This window comes from Coregonus clupeaformis, chromosome 28 (genome assembly GCF_020615455.1).
Source record: "Coregonus clupeaformis isolate EN_2021a chromosome 28, ASM2061545v1, whole genome shotgun sequence".
NCBI lineage: Eukaryota > Metazoa > Chordata > Actinopteri > Salmoniformes > Salmonidae > Coregonus > Coregonus clupeaformis.
Window position 1 is genome coordinate 11,098,511 of NC_059219.1, and position 15,220 is coordinate 11,113,730.

At 42.4% G+C, this 15,220-nt stretch overlaps 1 protein-coding gene across 2 annotated transcripts; it reads right to left on the bottom strand.

Annotated features, from left to right (window-relative positions):
• Positions 1-261: 261 nt before the first annotated feature.
• Positions 262-14,296, bottom strand: LOC121570099 (gonadotropin-releasing hormone II receptor-like). Of its 2 annotated transcripts, XM_041881585.2 has the most exons (4): positions 13,739-14,296; positions 5,042-5,579; positions 1,863-2,064; positions 262-1,691 (listed from the first exon to the last, which is right to left on the bottom strand). In XM_041881585.2, exons 2-4 carry the CDS (start codon positions 5,576-5,578, stop codon positions 1,270-1,272), a joined length of 1,161 nt encoding a protein of 386 aa, XP_041737519.1. In that variant the 5' UTR covers position 5,579; positions 13,739-14,296; the 3' UTR covers positions 262-1,269. The 2 variants fall into 2 exon arrangements, with proteins under 2 accessions (XP_041737519.1, XP_045064314.1); XM_045208379.1 differs by lacking the exon at positions 13,739-14,296 and having other exon boundaries at positions 5,042-5,671.
• Between the last annotated feature and the right edge of the window lie 924 nt (positions 14,297-15,220).

The window sequence follows — 15,220 nt, forward strand, 5'->3', positions numbered from 1 at the left end:
AGGATTGTCAAGGAATGGTTCCACGAACATGACAGTGAATTCAGCTTACTGCAGTGGCCTGCCCAGTCACCAGATCTCACTCCAATTGAGCATCTGTGGGATGAGATGGAATGAGCTATTCGGAGTAGAGATCCACTACCAGCCAATTTAACACAACTGTGGGAAGCATTGGAGTCAACATGGGCCAACATCCCTGTGGAACGCTTTCGAAACCTTGTAGAGTCCATGCCCTGACCAATTGAGGCTGTTCTGAGGACAAAAGGGCGTGCAACTCAATATTAGGAAGGTGTTCCTAATGTTTTGTACACTCAGTGTATTATAATATACTGTAGTTGTGCTTCGGTTTTCAAACCTGAATGGCTGAGGTGAATGCATGAATAGTAAGTACAATACAAAATTATGTTTTTCTCCATGACATGCACTGAATGTGACAGTCCTCTGGACTGTTGTCTTTCGAGTGAAACGGCCAACCATTTTATTGTACCACCTACTGCATCTGTACATTGTTTTGTAATTTGATAGTTCTGTATAGTGATTTGTGGCTATGGAGATCATCTCATGCAGCCTGGCATTGTAAGGACACAGTGTTGCATGGAAAAGCAATCTGTAGGCAGACAGCAGGCAGTGTGACATAAGCAGCATGGTGTATATATCAGGGGACACCCAAGGGTTTTAATGGTTTGTAGAAAGTTGTGGAACGGCGCTTAAAATTAGTTTGCCTTTCCATTTTATAGTAATTGAAATAGAATGGCATGTGCTTAACTGTTGCTGTATAACTGGATATCCAAAGTTGGCAGAAACCTGTTGCAGCCCAGTTGATTCTGTTCTGCCTCCCTCTGGACCTCTTGGATACAACGAACCATTCATGTAAGCTCGCAAGATCAGGGTGGCTCCGAAGGCTACCTCTGAACTTCCTTAGCCATGGTGCTTAATGCTGTAGATTAGGCCCAGAAAACACGTGTCTTTTCTGGGTAAAGTAATCCTGAAGGATTTGATCCCTTCAACCCTTGGCTTCCATAAAAGTTTTGTCTCAGGTTGGGCTTGGCCCCTAATTCAAGTGCCTCTTCCCATGCTTCAACAATGTCCTCAAAATGTCAAAGATGGGCGTACAGTCAGAGGGGAGACATTTTGGTGGTGCTGTTTAGCCTGTCACTGTCTTCACCTGACAGAATGAGTAAGTCAGTCTACATACTCCTTAGTACCGCTCATTTCCAGGTCTGCTCTCCCTCAGCCCTCCGAACTTACAGATGTACTTACTGTCAGCACCAGTCATCTACCGTCACCTCCAGTCTCTTTGGTCTGGTCCACACTGGGGGCGTCAGAGTCCTGCTCTCCGCTGTGGGGGCCCTGGTGGGCGGACAGGCGGTCCAGAGACCTGGGCGACATATCAATGTCCCTTCTCCTATAGCACCAGCACATGGCCAGGTCGGCCCGGAACGAGGGCGTGTAGAAGCCATAGATGACCGGGTCAAAACATGTGTTCAGGTTGCCGAAGACAAACAGGGCGTGGTGGATGTATTCAGGCGTGACCTGCAGCATCTCCGGCTGGAACCAGTACCAGATACCCAGGAGGTAGTAGGGCGTCCAGCAGACCACGAAGGACATCACGATGATGATGGTCATCTTTAGAGTCTTCATTCGTGCTTTGGGGATCATGTCTGTACCACTGCGTCTCAGGCAGGACTCGCCAGCTGGAAAAGTATGGCACTGGTTAGTAGCATCCTAAAGCTAATGCAGCTATCATATCTCTCCTAAACATTGTCAATGTATAATTAATGTTGGAACAGCATATAGGCCTCCTGAGGTTGCCATTTTGGCCATGCAAGTATTGTGGTTGCCAGATTGGAATAGCTAGCTTGTACCTTTGTTCCTGTGGAGTTGCTGATTGATCTCAATGAGGATGCGTGTGTAGCAGAAGCTCATGACCAGCAGCGGGAACACGTAGAGAGTGACGAAGTAGAACATGTTGTAGACCGTCTCCTGCCATCGCTCTTTGAAACTGCCATGGGTTACACACTGGGTGAAGTCTACGCCCTCGGCCTTGATGGCCCGGAAGATGAACAGCTGGGGAACAGGAAGTCAATGAGTAACAACAACCACAACATCTAAGATGTATGACAATCCACCTACTGTAAATACAGTAGTACCTTTCACACAGGTATACACTCGGCTACTACAGTACTACTTTAGGTTGTGTTGGGGATAATTTAATCTGCCTTCAAAGTATAACACTCTGTTGAGGTCTTGGCTGCTATTTTGTGCCCGAGCACTGGCCAGAAAGGGGTGGTTTAATGAGAAAATGCAGTGGCTGAGTCATGTCTGCAGTCTTTTCTGATGAATTAATGCAGTGGTCAGTAGCATTTTATTGAATGCTTGTCACAATAACTTTCAAGGTGGATCCATATTCTGAAATGGCTTTCAAAATGATTTGGGGACATAAATCACCATGACAGACATATATAAATATTGAATTGATTTATGGTTTACAATTTTATAATTGTATCCAATCTGAGTTGGGGGCAGAGTTGTGTTAGTTTTTTGCACCAATGCAGTTTTACTTGTTTTCCAATTCCCTATGTATTAACAAAACATTTGATTGTTTTCCGTGTTTAAATACTTGCTTTTACGACATCTCCCTCCTTCCCCGGCTGATGTTGCACTTTCCTAATTCTCAGTAATATAATCACATTTCACACTCTGGGGGGCACAATGAACTAACTAATATCAGCATGCTAGGAATTTAAAGATTTTTTCGCTGAAATGCCTCCTCATTTCCAGGAAGAGTCCAGAAGGCATATCCCTATCTGTCTATCTACCCCCTTGTCCTTGCCCCTCTGCTGCATACGGGCGGTGATTACGTGGGACCTCTGACGGTGCGGCACTGATACGTAAATCCTGTCACGCCCCTCTGCACTCTGCAGCCCTGAAAATTAAATTACAGGGGAAGAGCCTGAGGCGAGACGTTCAAGATACTCATGCTCTGTGGTGAATCACTCGCCTAGCAGCAGGTGCACTGATAAAACTCACAGCAGCCCCAGCGCCACTCTGACCGCAAATTAGGCTTATTTGTCTCCTCAGATTCATAAATCTATCCTCATGAGGGACGCATGCCATTTCCCCCCCTTTCAACATCCCGTCCCACACCCTGACACTCTCCCCCCTTCAAGCGCAGTCACTCTGCTGCTTGAAGTAAGTCATCCAAACAATGTAGAGAAGCCTGGACTATTTTGAAGTTGTGGTGCAGTAGTATGCCATTATTCTTTGAAACCATTTCACATACTGTGCAGGAATATACCCAAGAACAATCCTAACTACATTAAGCTATGTACTGTATAGTGTATTTCCTTAGGCTACATTATAAATCAGATGACTTATATACAGTATATATATATTTTTTTTTTACAGGACAAAAAGATGCCCCGCAGTGTGATCTTGAATTGGTTGTAGCCCAAAACATATTCAAGATCACACTGTGGGGCATGTTTTTTTTCTTCTCTTAATTAAAAAAAGATTATATTACAAGGCATAAACCACTGTGAAGTTCTGAGGAAATATTTGATTTCCCTGTCAAAGCAAATCAATGAACTCATCCATCCACATTTCACTCTACACCAGCTGTCCTCACAGACCAGTGCACCATTAACTATCGCTTTCACATAATCCTTAATGCACTGTTTTTGTTTTTCAGGAAAGCATTTTTCACAGGATTGTGTTTTTGATCCAAGGAACACATTGCCAAAGAGCCATGGAGATCCCCAGCCTAAATTCATTAAATCCCCAGCTAGGTCCATCAGTATGTGTGTACAGTAGGCAAAGAGTTGTTTCAGTTTCTGGATGAGATGACAGTTGAGTACAGCACACCATGCAGGAACAGAATCGTAGGTAATGCCTCCTCGTTAGTCACTGTGTGTGTATGTGTGTGTATTAGATGTACGCTTGACCTTTACCAGATTAATTTAGTATCTGTCACAAATGGTGACCTCAGCCATCCTTTCCCCTGTCATCTCCCATCATCCACTGGGTCGAGAGTGTGAACTGGTACTTGAAACATCTGTGCAAACTGATTGATTATGTCTACACTCCCGCTCAGCCCAGTCAAAGCTCTTCTCTGTCCTGGCACCCCAATTGTGGAACGAGCTTCCCCCTGAAGCTAGGACAGCAGAGTCCCTCCCCATCTTCCGAAAACAACTGAAACCCTGTCTCTTCAAATAATATCTTAAATAAGACATCTTAGTCTCTCCCCCTCAACCCAAAAAATAAAAAATGAATTGCACTTGTCTTTTCCTACTAGCACTGAATTTGCTGTTAACTACTGTATTGAGTAAAAATGTACTTACTACAACTGTGATAAGCTATCTTATTTTTTTTGTGATTACGATCTTGTCTCATCACTGCAACTCCCCAACGGGCTTGGGAGAGGCGAAGGTCGAGTCATGCGTCCTCCGAAACATGACCCGCCAAACCGCGCTTCTTAACACCCGCTCACTTAGCCCGGAAGCCAGCTGCACCAATGTGTCAGAGGAAACACTGTTCAACTGACGACCAAAGTCAGCCTGCAGGCGCCCGGCCCGCCACAAGGAGTCGCTAGAGCACAATGAGCCAAGTAAAGCCCCCCAGCCAAACCCTCCCCTAACCCGGATTACACTGGCCAATTGTGCGCCGCCATATGGGACCCCCGGTCACGGCCGGTAAGGACACAGCCTGGGATCGAACAGCAGGCTGTAGTGACGCCGCTACAATGTGATGTAGTGCCTTAGACCGCTGCACCATTCGGTAGTCCCTCAACTAGCTATCTTAAGGTTAATGCACTTACTCTAAGTAGCTTTGGATAAAAGCATCTGCTAAATTACTAAAATGTAAATATAAATGTCTAAGTGCCTTGACAAACCCACAGCTAGAGCTGCACTTGGCATGAACACGTCATCTCAACAACATATCAGGAATGAACAAAATCACTTTAACCTTTTACAGGAATTTACCTTGAAGTTCTTGGTGTGCCACACTATTTATAGTAAACAAGGCTACCTGGGTTTTAACTCACCTGTGGTAAGGCCAGAAGCACGCTAAGGCCCCAGGCCAAACCCAGCATCCTCTTGTTCCTGTGGTGGGAGTTGAGTGAGTCCAGCGGGTGCAGGATGGCGTGGTGCCTGTCCAGACTGACCACCACCAGAATGAAGGCTGACGAGTGCATGGCAAACAGCTTGAGGAAGCACAGCATCTTACACATGGCGTCTCCGCCATACCACTGCACCGTGATGTTCCAAATGGCGTCCAGTGGCATCACCACAAAGGTCATCATCAGGTCGGCGGTAGCCAGGCTCATGATGAGTGGTCGCAGGTGAGAAGCCAGGCGCCGGCCACGCCCCCGGCACACACTGACCAATAACGCAAGGTTGCTGCAGGCAGCAAATAGGAAGAGGATTAAGGTGGCGCAGACACGGAATTGGGCGGCTCGGGTGAAGGTGGGCGCCTCCCAGTCAACCAGAGGGGGAAACTGGGACATGTTTGAGAGGGCAGGTTGCATTGATCCGGTGGCACCCGCTAATGTAGGCCTCAGGAGGGACAGGTTGCCAGACATCCTGGGTTGGAAAAGAAAAGGGTTATATGAATGACTGTAGATTACAAAGTAAAACATGTATGTCATTATCGTCATTACATACATTATTATCATATACACATAAAAGTTTTTATGCGCCGTCAGTTATTCTATGTTGCTCTGGATAGGATAAGTGATTATTAATGTAAAATAAGACTTCAGGCGACTGAATAAACAGCATACACTACATCAAGATGGTTGTTTTTAATTTCATCATTTAGTCCACCAAACAACTCATCAGAGAGAAGCGTACCCACTGGGCACACCATGATATTTCAACGTGGAAAATGTGGTAATATTTGGTTGAGACGTTGATCAATGAGATTACAACATATTCACCCACTCAAACAGATGGTTGAATTGCCAATGTGTTATCACTATGCTTTCAACCATCTAAAAGCACAACCAAATTCCAATGGAAAAACAATGTCTGATTTTTGGATTAATTGTCACCCAAATGTCTATCACTGCGCTTTCAACCATCTAAAAGCACAGCAAAGTTAAAATGGGAATACAGTGTCAGATATTTTGTTTAATGTGTTATCACTGTGTTTAATTAATCTAATAGAAAACCAAATGACCTGTATTGCAGTTGAGAATACATTAATGCCGTTCGAGATTCTGTGCAGATTGTTACAGCAATTGTGAAGATCTCCATAGACCTGCAACGTGCTACGCATACTATCTTTAACATGCATGCTTTATTTGATTACATAAGAAGAAATGTATAGTTACAATAACCTCAAAATGTGCCAATGGACGTTTTACAAATTTTAAGGTTGAATGTAACATTAGTTTGCAAGATAGCCTAAACCTTAGGCTATTTACTGTATTACAAAAGTAATATTAAATTCTGTTTGGTTGACAACGCAACCAAATATCAACATTTAAAGGAGATGTATATACTGCTTGGATAGTTAGATCTAAGCCACTGTCTTAATCCGATTCTTTAATTTATATTTTTGGTTGAGTTGGAGACGTGAATCCAACATATAATTTGTTAACCTTTGGACAAGTTAATAGGCAATTTATTGTATTTCAAAAGTGATATTGAATTGTTTTTGGTTGTCAATGCAACCAAATATCAACATTTGAAGGAGATGTATATTCTGCTTGGATAGTTCCATCTGTGCCACTGACTTAGTCTGGCTTTAATTCCAGTTTGTCTACAAATTAATAATTGATATGTTGGATTCACGTCTCCATCTCAATAAAAAAATCGACGTTAAAGAATAAGACTAAATCAAATCATACTTTAAATGCACTTTAAACAAAGTTTGTATTTTCAATTTTTTGTTGAATTCTGGGTTTAATTTAAACAATAGCTGTTGATGACTTTGAAAATGCTATACAGGCCTAAATAGCATCATTGATGTTACAGTGGGGGAAAAAAGTATTTAGTCAGCCACCAATTGTGCAAGTTCTCCCACTTTAAAAGATGAGAGAGGCCTGTAATTTTCATCATAGGTACACGTAAACTATGACAGACAAAATGAGAAAAAGAAAACCAGAAAATCACATTGTAGGATTTTTAATGAATTTATTTGCAAATTATGGTGGGAAATAAGTATTTGGTCACCTTCAAACAAGCAAGATTTCTGGCTCTCACAGACCTGTAACTTCTTCTTTAAGAGGCTCCTCTGTCCTCCACTCGTTACCTGTATTAATGGCACCTGTTTGAACTTGTTATCAGTATAAAAGACACCTGTCCACTACCTCAAACAGTCACACTCCAAACTCCACTATAGCCAAGACCAAAGAGCTGTCAAAGGACACCAGAAACAAAATTGTAGACCTGCACCAGGCTGGGAAGACTGAATCTGCAATAGGTAAGCAGCTTGGTTTGAAGAAATCAACTGTGGGAGCAATTATTAGGAAATGGAAGACATACAAGACCACTGATAATCTCCCTCGATCTGGGGCTCCACGCAAGATCTCACCCTGTGGGGTCAAAATGATCACAAGAACGGTGAGCAAAAATCCCAGAACTACACGGGGGGACCTAGTGAATGACCTGCAGAGAGCTGGGACCAAAGTAACAAAGCCTACCATCAGTAACACACTACGCCGCCAGGGACTCAAATCCTGCAGTGCCAGATGTGTCCCCCTGCTTAAGCCAGTACATGTCCAGGCCCGTCTGAAGTTTGCTAGAGTGCATTTGGATGATCCAGAAGAGGATTGGGAGAATGTCATATGGTCAGATGAAACCAAAATAGAACTTTTTTGGTAAAAACTCAACTCGTCGTGTTTGGAGGACAAAGAATGCTGAGTTGCATCCAAAGAACACCATACCTACTGTGAAGCATGGGGGTGGAAACATCATGCTTTGGGGCTGTTTTTCTGCAAAGGGACCAGGACGACTGATCCGTGTAAAGGAAAGAATGAATGGGGCCATGTATCGTGAGATTTTGAGTGAAAACCTCCTTCCATCAGCAAGGGCATTGAAGATGAAACGTGGTTGGGTCTTTCAGCATGACAATGATCCCAAACACACCGCCCGGACAACGAAGGAGTGGCTTCGTAAGAAGCATTTCAAGGTCCTGGAGTGGCCTAGCCAGTCTCCAGATCTCAACTCCATAGAAAATCTTTGGAGGGAGTTGAAAGTCTGTGTTGCCCAGCGACAGCCCCAAAACATCACTGCTCTAGAGGAGATCTTCATGGAGGAATGGGCCAAAATACCAGCAACAGTGTGTGAAAACCTTGTGAAGACTTACAGAAAACGTTTGACCTGTGTCATTGCCAACAAAGGGTATATAACAAAGTATTGAGAAACTTTTGTTATTGACCAAATACTTATTTTCCACCATAATTTGCAAATAAATTCATTAAAAATCCCTACAATGTGATTTTCTGGAGAAAAAAAATCTCATTTTGTCTGTCATAGTTGATGTGTACCTATGATGAAAATTACAGGCCTCTCTCATCTTTTTAAGTGGGAGAACTTGCACAATTGGTGGCTGACTAAATACTTTTTTCCCCCACTGTATATGAGTGATAAAGTATGGTCACATTTAATTTGCTCTGTTAAACCTACCCTTTGGAATGACTTCGATAGCAACAGTGAATCTATTTAGTTTTAAGTGGAGATCTCCCACCAATAATTCTCACGATAGCACATTGGTAATACTCAGTGACAAATATCATAGCTAAGCAGGGCTGGGTTTGGTTAAAACCTAAAAACCCTGGATGGGAGACCAAAGGGTAGATTCTCCAGAAGGAGGTGCTGCCCAGCCTATTGTTTTTTTTCTGATAGTGTTTTTTACATTGAAGATCTGACGTTGTTTTAAAGGTAAAAATTCAACATATTTTACACAAAGGTTGTCTATGTTTAAATTTGGTTACCATGATGACATAATCCGGAGGCAGAAATGTCACCCTCAAAACAACAGCTGATGATTTTCCACGCAGATTCCACATCACAATACGTTGACAAATTAAGTTGAAACAACATTTATTCAACCAGTTTGTGCATGGTGGGCAATGGCATCAAGATGATAAACAATTATCCCGCTGACAGAATCGCAGAGTGACATATTGTGATCTCTTGGTAATCAGAATATGACGCTGCCTGTTATTGCTCAACTATACACAGAAGGCCAGTGGAGATGTATGGGTATTCAACACACTGTTTCTCACTAATGAGACACGAGGCAGCCTCCCCCTGCTAATAACAAACCTCTGCAGTATAACTCACACAGTAATCGCACCAGCACTGCATCTTCCCCACTCATAACTGCTGTTTTTATGGCTCTAGTTGGCCTCCCAAATATCCCTCTATTCTGTTGGCTAGACACAGGTTTGGCATGTCAGCTAAACTCTTGCCCAGTGTAACATATTTATCTGAAGTCTTGAACACCAGGTAAAAGGCCATATAGATGCTACTGTACTTTTCACGACAGATGTTTGTGAGGAAATGTACATAGGATGTATGTTTGAATGGAATGCTCTGTGTGGAATTGGACTTGGGATAAATGCACTGTACTGAAAAAACAGACATTAAATCCTATGCTCAATAAGCAATAAAGGACCTGCTGTTTCAAATAGGCTGTAGTGTTGGTGAGAAGCATTGCAATCATTACTTTGGAAGAAAACAGTGATCCAACCTGATCCGATTCTGTGACCCCAATGGGGTTGTAATAGAGGCCTACCTACCAGTAAATAACCGTGTTGACTCTGACCATGATGGATCTTTTTTATACCTCTTTATGGCCAATGCAATCAGCACACACACAGAGCACAATAACCTGGCCTGTGTTGCATCCTAGCCTCAGAGGACTGCAATTGGTGCCCTAAAGCATCATTGTGTGCACTGTTTGTGGACTGTGATTCATAACGGCACAGTGACGTACAGTACAGCATGGACCATAGTGGGGGAGAGAGATGTCTTTGCACATCAAAGTGTAATGACAAAGCCTCAAAGTGAGAGGCTGATCCAGGAGGACTTCATGTATATCACACACATACAGTGCCTTGCAAAAGTATTCAACCCCCTTTGCATTTTTCCTATTTTGTTGCATTACAACCTGTAATTTAAATGGATTTTGATTTCATGTAATGGACATACACCTAATAGTCCAAATTGGTGAAGTGAAATTAAAAAAATAACTTGTTTCAAAGAATTCTAAAAAATTAATAATGGAAAAGTGGTGAGTGCATATGTATTCACCCCCTATGCTATGAAGCCCCTAAATAAGATCTGGTGCAACCAATTACCTTCAGAAGTCACATAATTAGTTAAATAAAGTCCACCTGTGTGCAATCTAAATGTCACATGATCTGTCACATGATCTCAGTATATATACACCTGTTCTGAAAGGCCCCAGAGTCTGCAACACCACTAAGCAAGGGGCACCACCAAGACCAAGGAGCTCTCCAAACAGGTCAGGGACAAAGTTGTGGAGAAGTACAGATCAGGGTTGGGTTATTTAAAAAATATCAGAAACTTTGAACATCCCACGGAGCACCATTAAAATCATTATTAAAAAATGGAAAGAATATGGCACCACAACAAACCTGCCAAGAGAGGGCCGCCCACCAAAACTCATGGACCAGGCAAGGAGGGCATTAATCAGAGAGGCAACAAAGAGACCAAAGATAACCCTGAAGGAGCTGCAAAGCACAGTGGAGATTGGAGTATCTGTCCATAGGACCACTTTAAGCCTTACACTCCACAGAGCTGGGCTTTACGGAAGAGTGGCCAGAAAAAAGCCATTGCTTAAAGAAAAAAATAAGCAAACACGGTTGGTGTTTGCCAAAAGGCATGTGGGAGAATCCCCAAACATATGAAAGAAGGTACTCTGGTCAGATGAGACTAAAATTGAGCTTTTTGGCCATCAAGGAAAACGCTATGTCTGGCGCAAACCCAACACCTCTCATCACCCCGAGAACACCATCCCCACAGTGAAGCATGGTGGTGGCAGCATCATGCTGTGGGGATGTTTTTCATTGGCAGGGACTGGGAAACTGGTCAGAATTGAAGGAATGATGGATGGCGCTATATACAGGGAAATTCTTGAGGGAAACCTGTTTCAGTCTTCCAGAGATTTGAGACTGGGATGGAGGTTCACCTTCCAGCAGGACAATGACCCTAAGCATACTGCTAAAGCAACATTCTAGTGGTTTAAGGGGAAACATTTAAATGTCTTGGAATGGCCTAGTCAAAGCCCAGACCTCAATCCAATTGAGAATCTGTGGTATGACTTAAAGATTGCTGTACACCAGCAGAACCCATCCAACATGAAGTAGCTGGAGCAGTTTTGCCTTGAAGAATGGGAAAAAATCCCAGTGGCTAGATGTGCCAAGCTTATTGCGACATACCCCAAGAGACTTGCAGCTGTAATTGCTGCAAAAGGTGGCTCTACAAAGTATTGACTTTGGGGGGGTGAATAGTTATGCACACTCAAGTTTTCAGTTTTTTTGTTTTATTTCTTGTTTGTGTCACAATACAAATATGTTGTATCTTCAAAGTGGTAGGCATGTTGTGTAAATCAAATGATACAAACCCCCAAAAATCCATTTTAATTCCAGGTTGTAAGGCAACAAAATAGGAAAAATGCCAAGGGGGTGAATACTTTCACAAGCCACTGTATCAGAGGTATTAAGGTTGAAAGTAGGATTATGATATGTATTCATCATCATTAATTTGATTTTACAGCATAATATCAAATTAGATAAAATGATCAGATAGTATGTCACAGTGACTATAAATCTTATCTTAGCAAGTGCAGTAGATTTAAACATCAATCAACAACCGTCAAAACATTATCAACGAGTACTCAAACACGTGCTATTCACCTAGAGTAAGATGGAATGACACTGAACCTGGAAACACAAAAAGCCAGTGGGTTGAACGCTTGGGGGCAGAGGCTGTTGTTTGGGCTACATGTGCCTTCTGCCTTCTGACTATTGGCTTAAAAGTCGATGTAGAGGACTGCAGAGCCTGACCTTACCCCACTCCAGAGCTGTCAAAACACTTTCCAAAGACATTGCCCTGTGAATACTAAAGAAAAATAAGAAAGCTCATGTGTTTCTACAGCAGGGACATTGGGACAGGGAGACTTCTGCTCTCCGCCAGAGAGAAATGTCATACCAGAATGTGCCGAAAACGCCGGCTGGTGCAACGGATTCCTCATTAGCTAATTTCGTTTGTCAGCCTACCCTGGGGACTAATGTAGTTTATACATCTTCTACAAAGGGCATTGTCATTTGTAATGACTCATATGCAGAGATGGTGTTTGTTATTGGTTTGTAACACAGGGAAAGCCACATTAGATTGAATACTTTTCAGCCTCCTCTGACCACGACTCGTCTCTATTCGGCCCACCATCAGATCCTGATGGCCCCAGTACTGATGCTGAGAACATTGACACAACACTGCACTTAAAGTAGCAGGACAAAGACAACCTTTCTCTTTATCTCCCTGATTTTGAATACCCAACCGTATCACCCTTTCAGTTTAGATGACCTTGGACAAGTGTGTGTGTGTCATATGCCACACACACACTCCCTCTCTCTTTTGCTTTGTCTCTCTCACCATCTCACTTTAATTAATTCAACATTAATTAAGCCTTTCCTATGCCACACACACACGCACACACACGCACACACACACACACACACACACTTTCTCTCTCACCATCTTGCTCACATTAATTAAGTATTTCAACACTGATCCTCACTCTGTCTCCTCTCAATATGTTAACATATTCAAAATGCTCTTGCAGTGTAAAATATCCCATACATTGCAGCTGGCATAGGTGTTAACCACGTAATAAAATTATGTGAGTTATTTTTAGTGGCTGTGATTGTTCTCCCATCCACTGAAGAATCCCTGGCACAGGCACGCGAATGTGTCTGTAGGACATTGGGATCAAGTATCACGCAGTAAATCGATCATCCCAGTCATACACCAGTAGCCTACTGGGGACTTCAAGCAGGGTTCACGGTGTACATTCATGAATTATTTTTTGGCGTCAACGCAAAGCGGCGGTAATATAAGTCCTATATCTAAACCCCGTTCCGTTCTACCCTTGAGCAAGGCAGTTAACCCCCAACAACAACTGCTCCCCAGGCGCCGTGAACGTCATAAGGCAGCACCCCGCACCTATCAGATTCAAAGGGGTTGGGTTAAATGCAGAAGACACATTTCGGTTGGCGTCACTGCCTTTGCTATTTTGGCTTGTGTGCAAGGGAAAACATCCCGGTCGATTCGGAAACTGCAGCAATCTGGATTATACACTTTAAGTGAGGCGAAAACCTTTTACCCAAACTTTGAAAATGGAAGGTAAAAAATGAAAGTATAAGACCTATATATTGAAAATGGAAGGTAAAAAATGAAAGTATAAGACCTATATATTTGTAAAGTTTTGCCTTTATATCTTGGGACATTTGGTTGTTTTCATGGAGTAACTGGACAAGAAGCGTAGATATGCAGGGTTATGGAATATTTTATTCTATTTATGGTTAGTCCCATATAGTCCTTTAACAAATTGGAATATTTATTGATTGTTATGCCACTATAATGTAGGCTATACAACAGTTATTCAAATTGATCCTACAGCGCGTTTATGTAGGCTAGTCATCTGTCCATCACATAATGACGACATGCAGTGAGATATATTACAGGACCATGCTCACTCTTACCTTGTTTAAAGCTCAACTCACGTGGAATGCGCGCATTCCTCTCTATATGCCAAAAAGCACACTTTCTCTCCGATACAATGGTGTCTATTCCAATTGATCAGCTAAACCGTCATGCATTGAAATATCTGTATTATCTTCAGTTGCCGCAGCATCAAAGATAATTGAAAACCAAAATTACGGATTTGTCTCTAAAGTAGGCCTACAACAATTTGACTGTAGCCCATTTCAGCGTTTCAGTTGATCCACTTTTTTTTCACTCTGTTTTCTTTTTGTATATCTCAATATCCATGGGAGTTTCCCAAATGATCCAATGTCCAATCCTTGTCGGGCTCCGAAGCTGGTGAAATAGGCTCAGCAGCTACAGAGCAGTTCAACAGACCACTCTTTCCCAGTACTGTCAGTGCTTTCCTCGAAAATCGACCAGGAGGGGAGCTGTCCATACACCCAGGTGCTGAAAAGAAACCTGGTGCATCAAAAGCATAGACTACAGATTCTTTGCCAACACTGATTTGCAGGCACGTGCACAGATAGGGGTCCAACTGTGCCAGAACACCTGCCCCTTTGGCCTCCCACTCGCCAAGTGCCCTTTTTTTGTGGTGGCATAGTTTTATATTTTTTGGTATACAGTTTTTGTCGTTGTTCTGAACACACTGCCCCCTAGTCGTCGTGATGACGTCAAATGTGCCCTGTATGGAGCGCATGTGCGCCAGGTTGTGCCTTTTTCCTAGTCTGCCCTGTATGGAGTTGTGTTGAGCGATTAGTTCTTTTTGAGGTAGGTTCAGTTTCGGTACTTTTTTTTAAACATAAAATGCACTATGCATTATGTGGGTTGAATGTTGTAACAACACAGAATACACAGGTGGACTGCAATCAAGTTGTAAAAACATCTCAATGATGCACCTGAGTTTAATTTCGAGTCTAATAGCAAAGGATCTGAATACTTATGTAAATAAGGTATTTCTTTTTTTAAATGTGTAATACATTTGCAAAATTTATAAAAACCTGTTTTCGCTTTGTCATTATGGAGTATTGTGTGTAGATTGATGAGGATCCATTTTAGAATAAGGCTGTAACATAACAAAATGTGGAAAAAGTCAAGGGATCTGAATACTTTCCGAATGCACTGTAACCATTACAATAAAAGCACTGCATGAATCTATCATCTTATTTGCAGTACGAGAAAACATTGCCTTTAATAAAAGCATTTCATGCAATTCTTCGTCATTTTGTATGACTAGAGACAAGCTGAATATTTTTTAATACCACAACAGAGCATGACAACCAATGAGCGCATGCTGCAGCACCGAAGACATTTAGATTTCTATAAAGGCTATTGTTAAAAAAGAGGATAGCCTAAGTTTGGAACAGTGCTAAAGTTGTCTACCAACTGTAAAAATTGAGCGCAACAGAACCAGTTACAACTGAAGTATCTGATCATCAATGAATTAGAGAAAAAGCCATGTGTTGTTTAACACAGCAGCC

What these genes read in the sequence shown, in the direction of transcription:
- LOC121570099 (XM_045208379.1), bottom strand. Translation starts at nt 5,671, where the DNA reads ATGATAATAATGTATGTAATGACGATAATGACATACATGTTTTACTTT. An exon ending in TGCTTCTGGCCTTACCACAG is followed by an intron (nt 2,065 to 5,041) that starts GTGAGTTAAAAC and finishes CCTGTTCCCCAG; the next exon opens with CTGTTCATCTTCCGGGCCAT. An exon ending in GCAACTCCACAGGAACAAAG is followed by an intron (nt 1,692 to 1,862) that starts GTACAAGCTAGC and finishes ATACTTTTCCAG; the next exon opens with CTGGCGAGTCCTGCCTGAGA.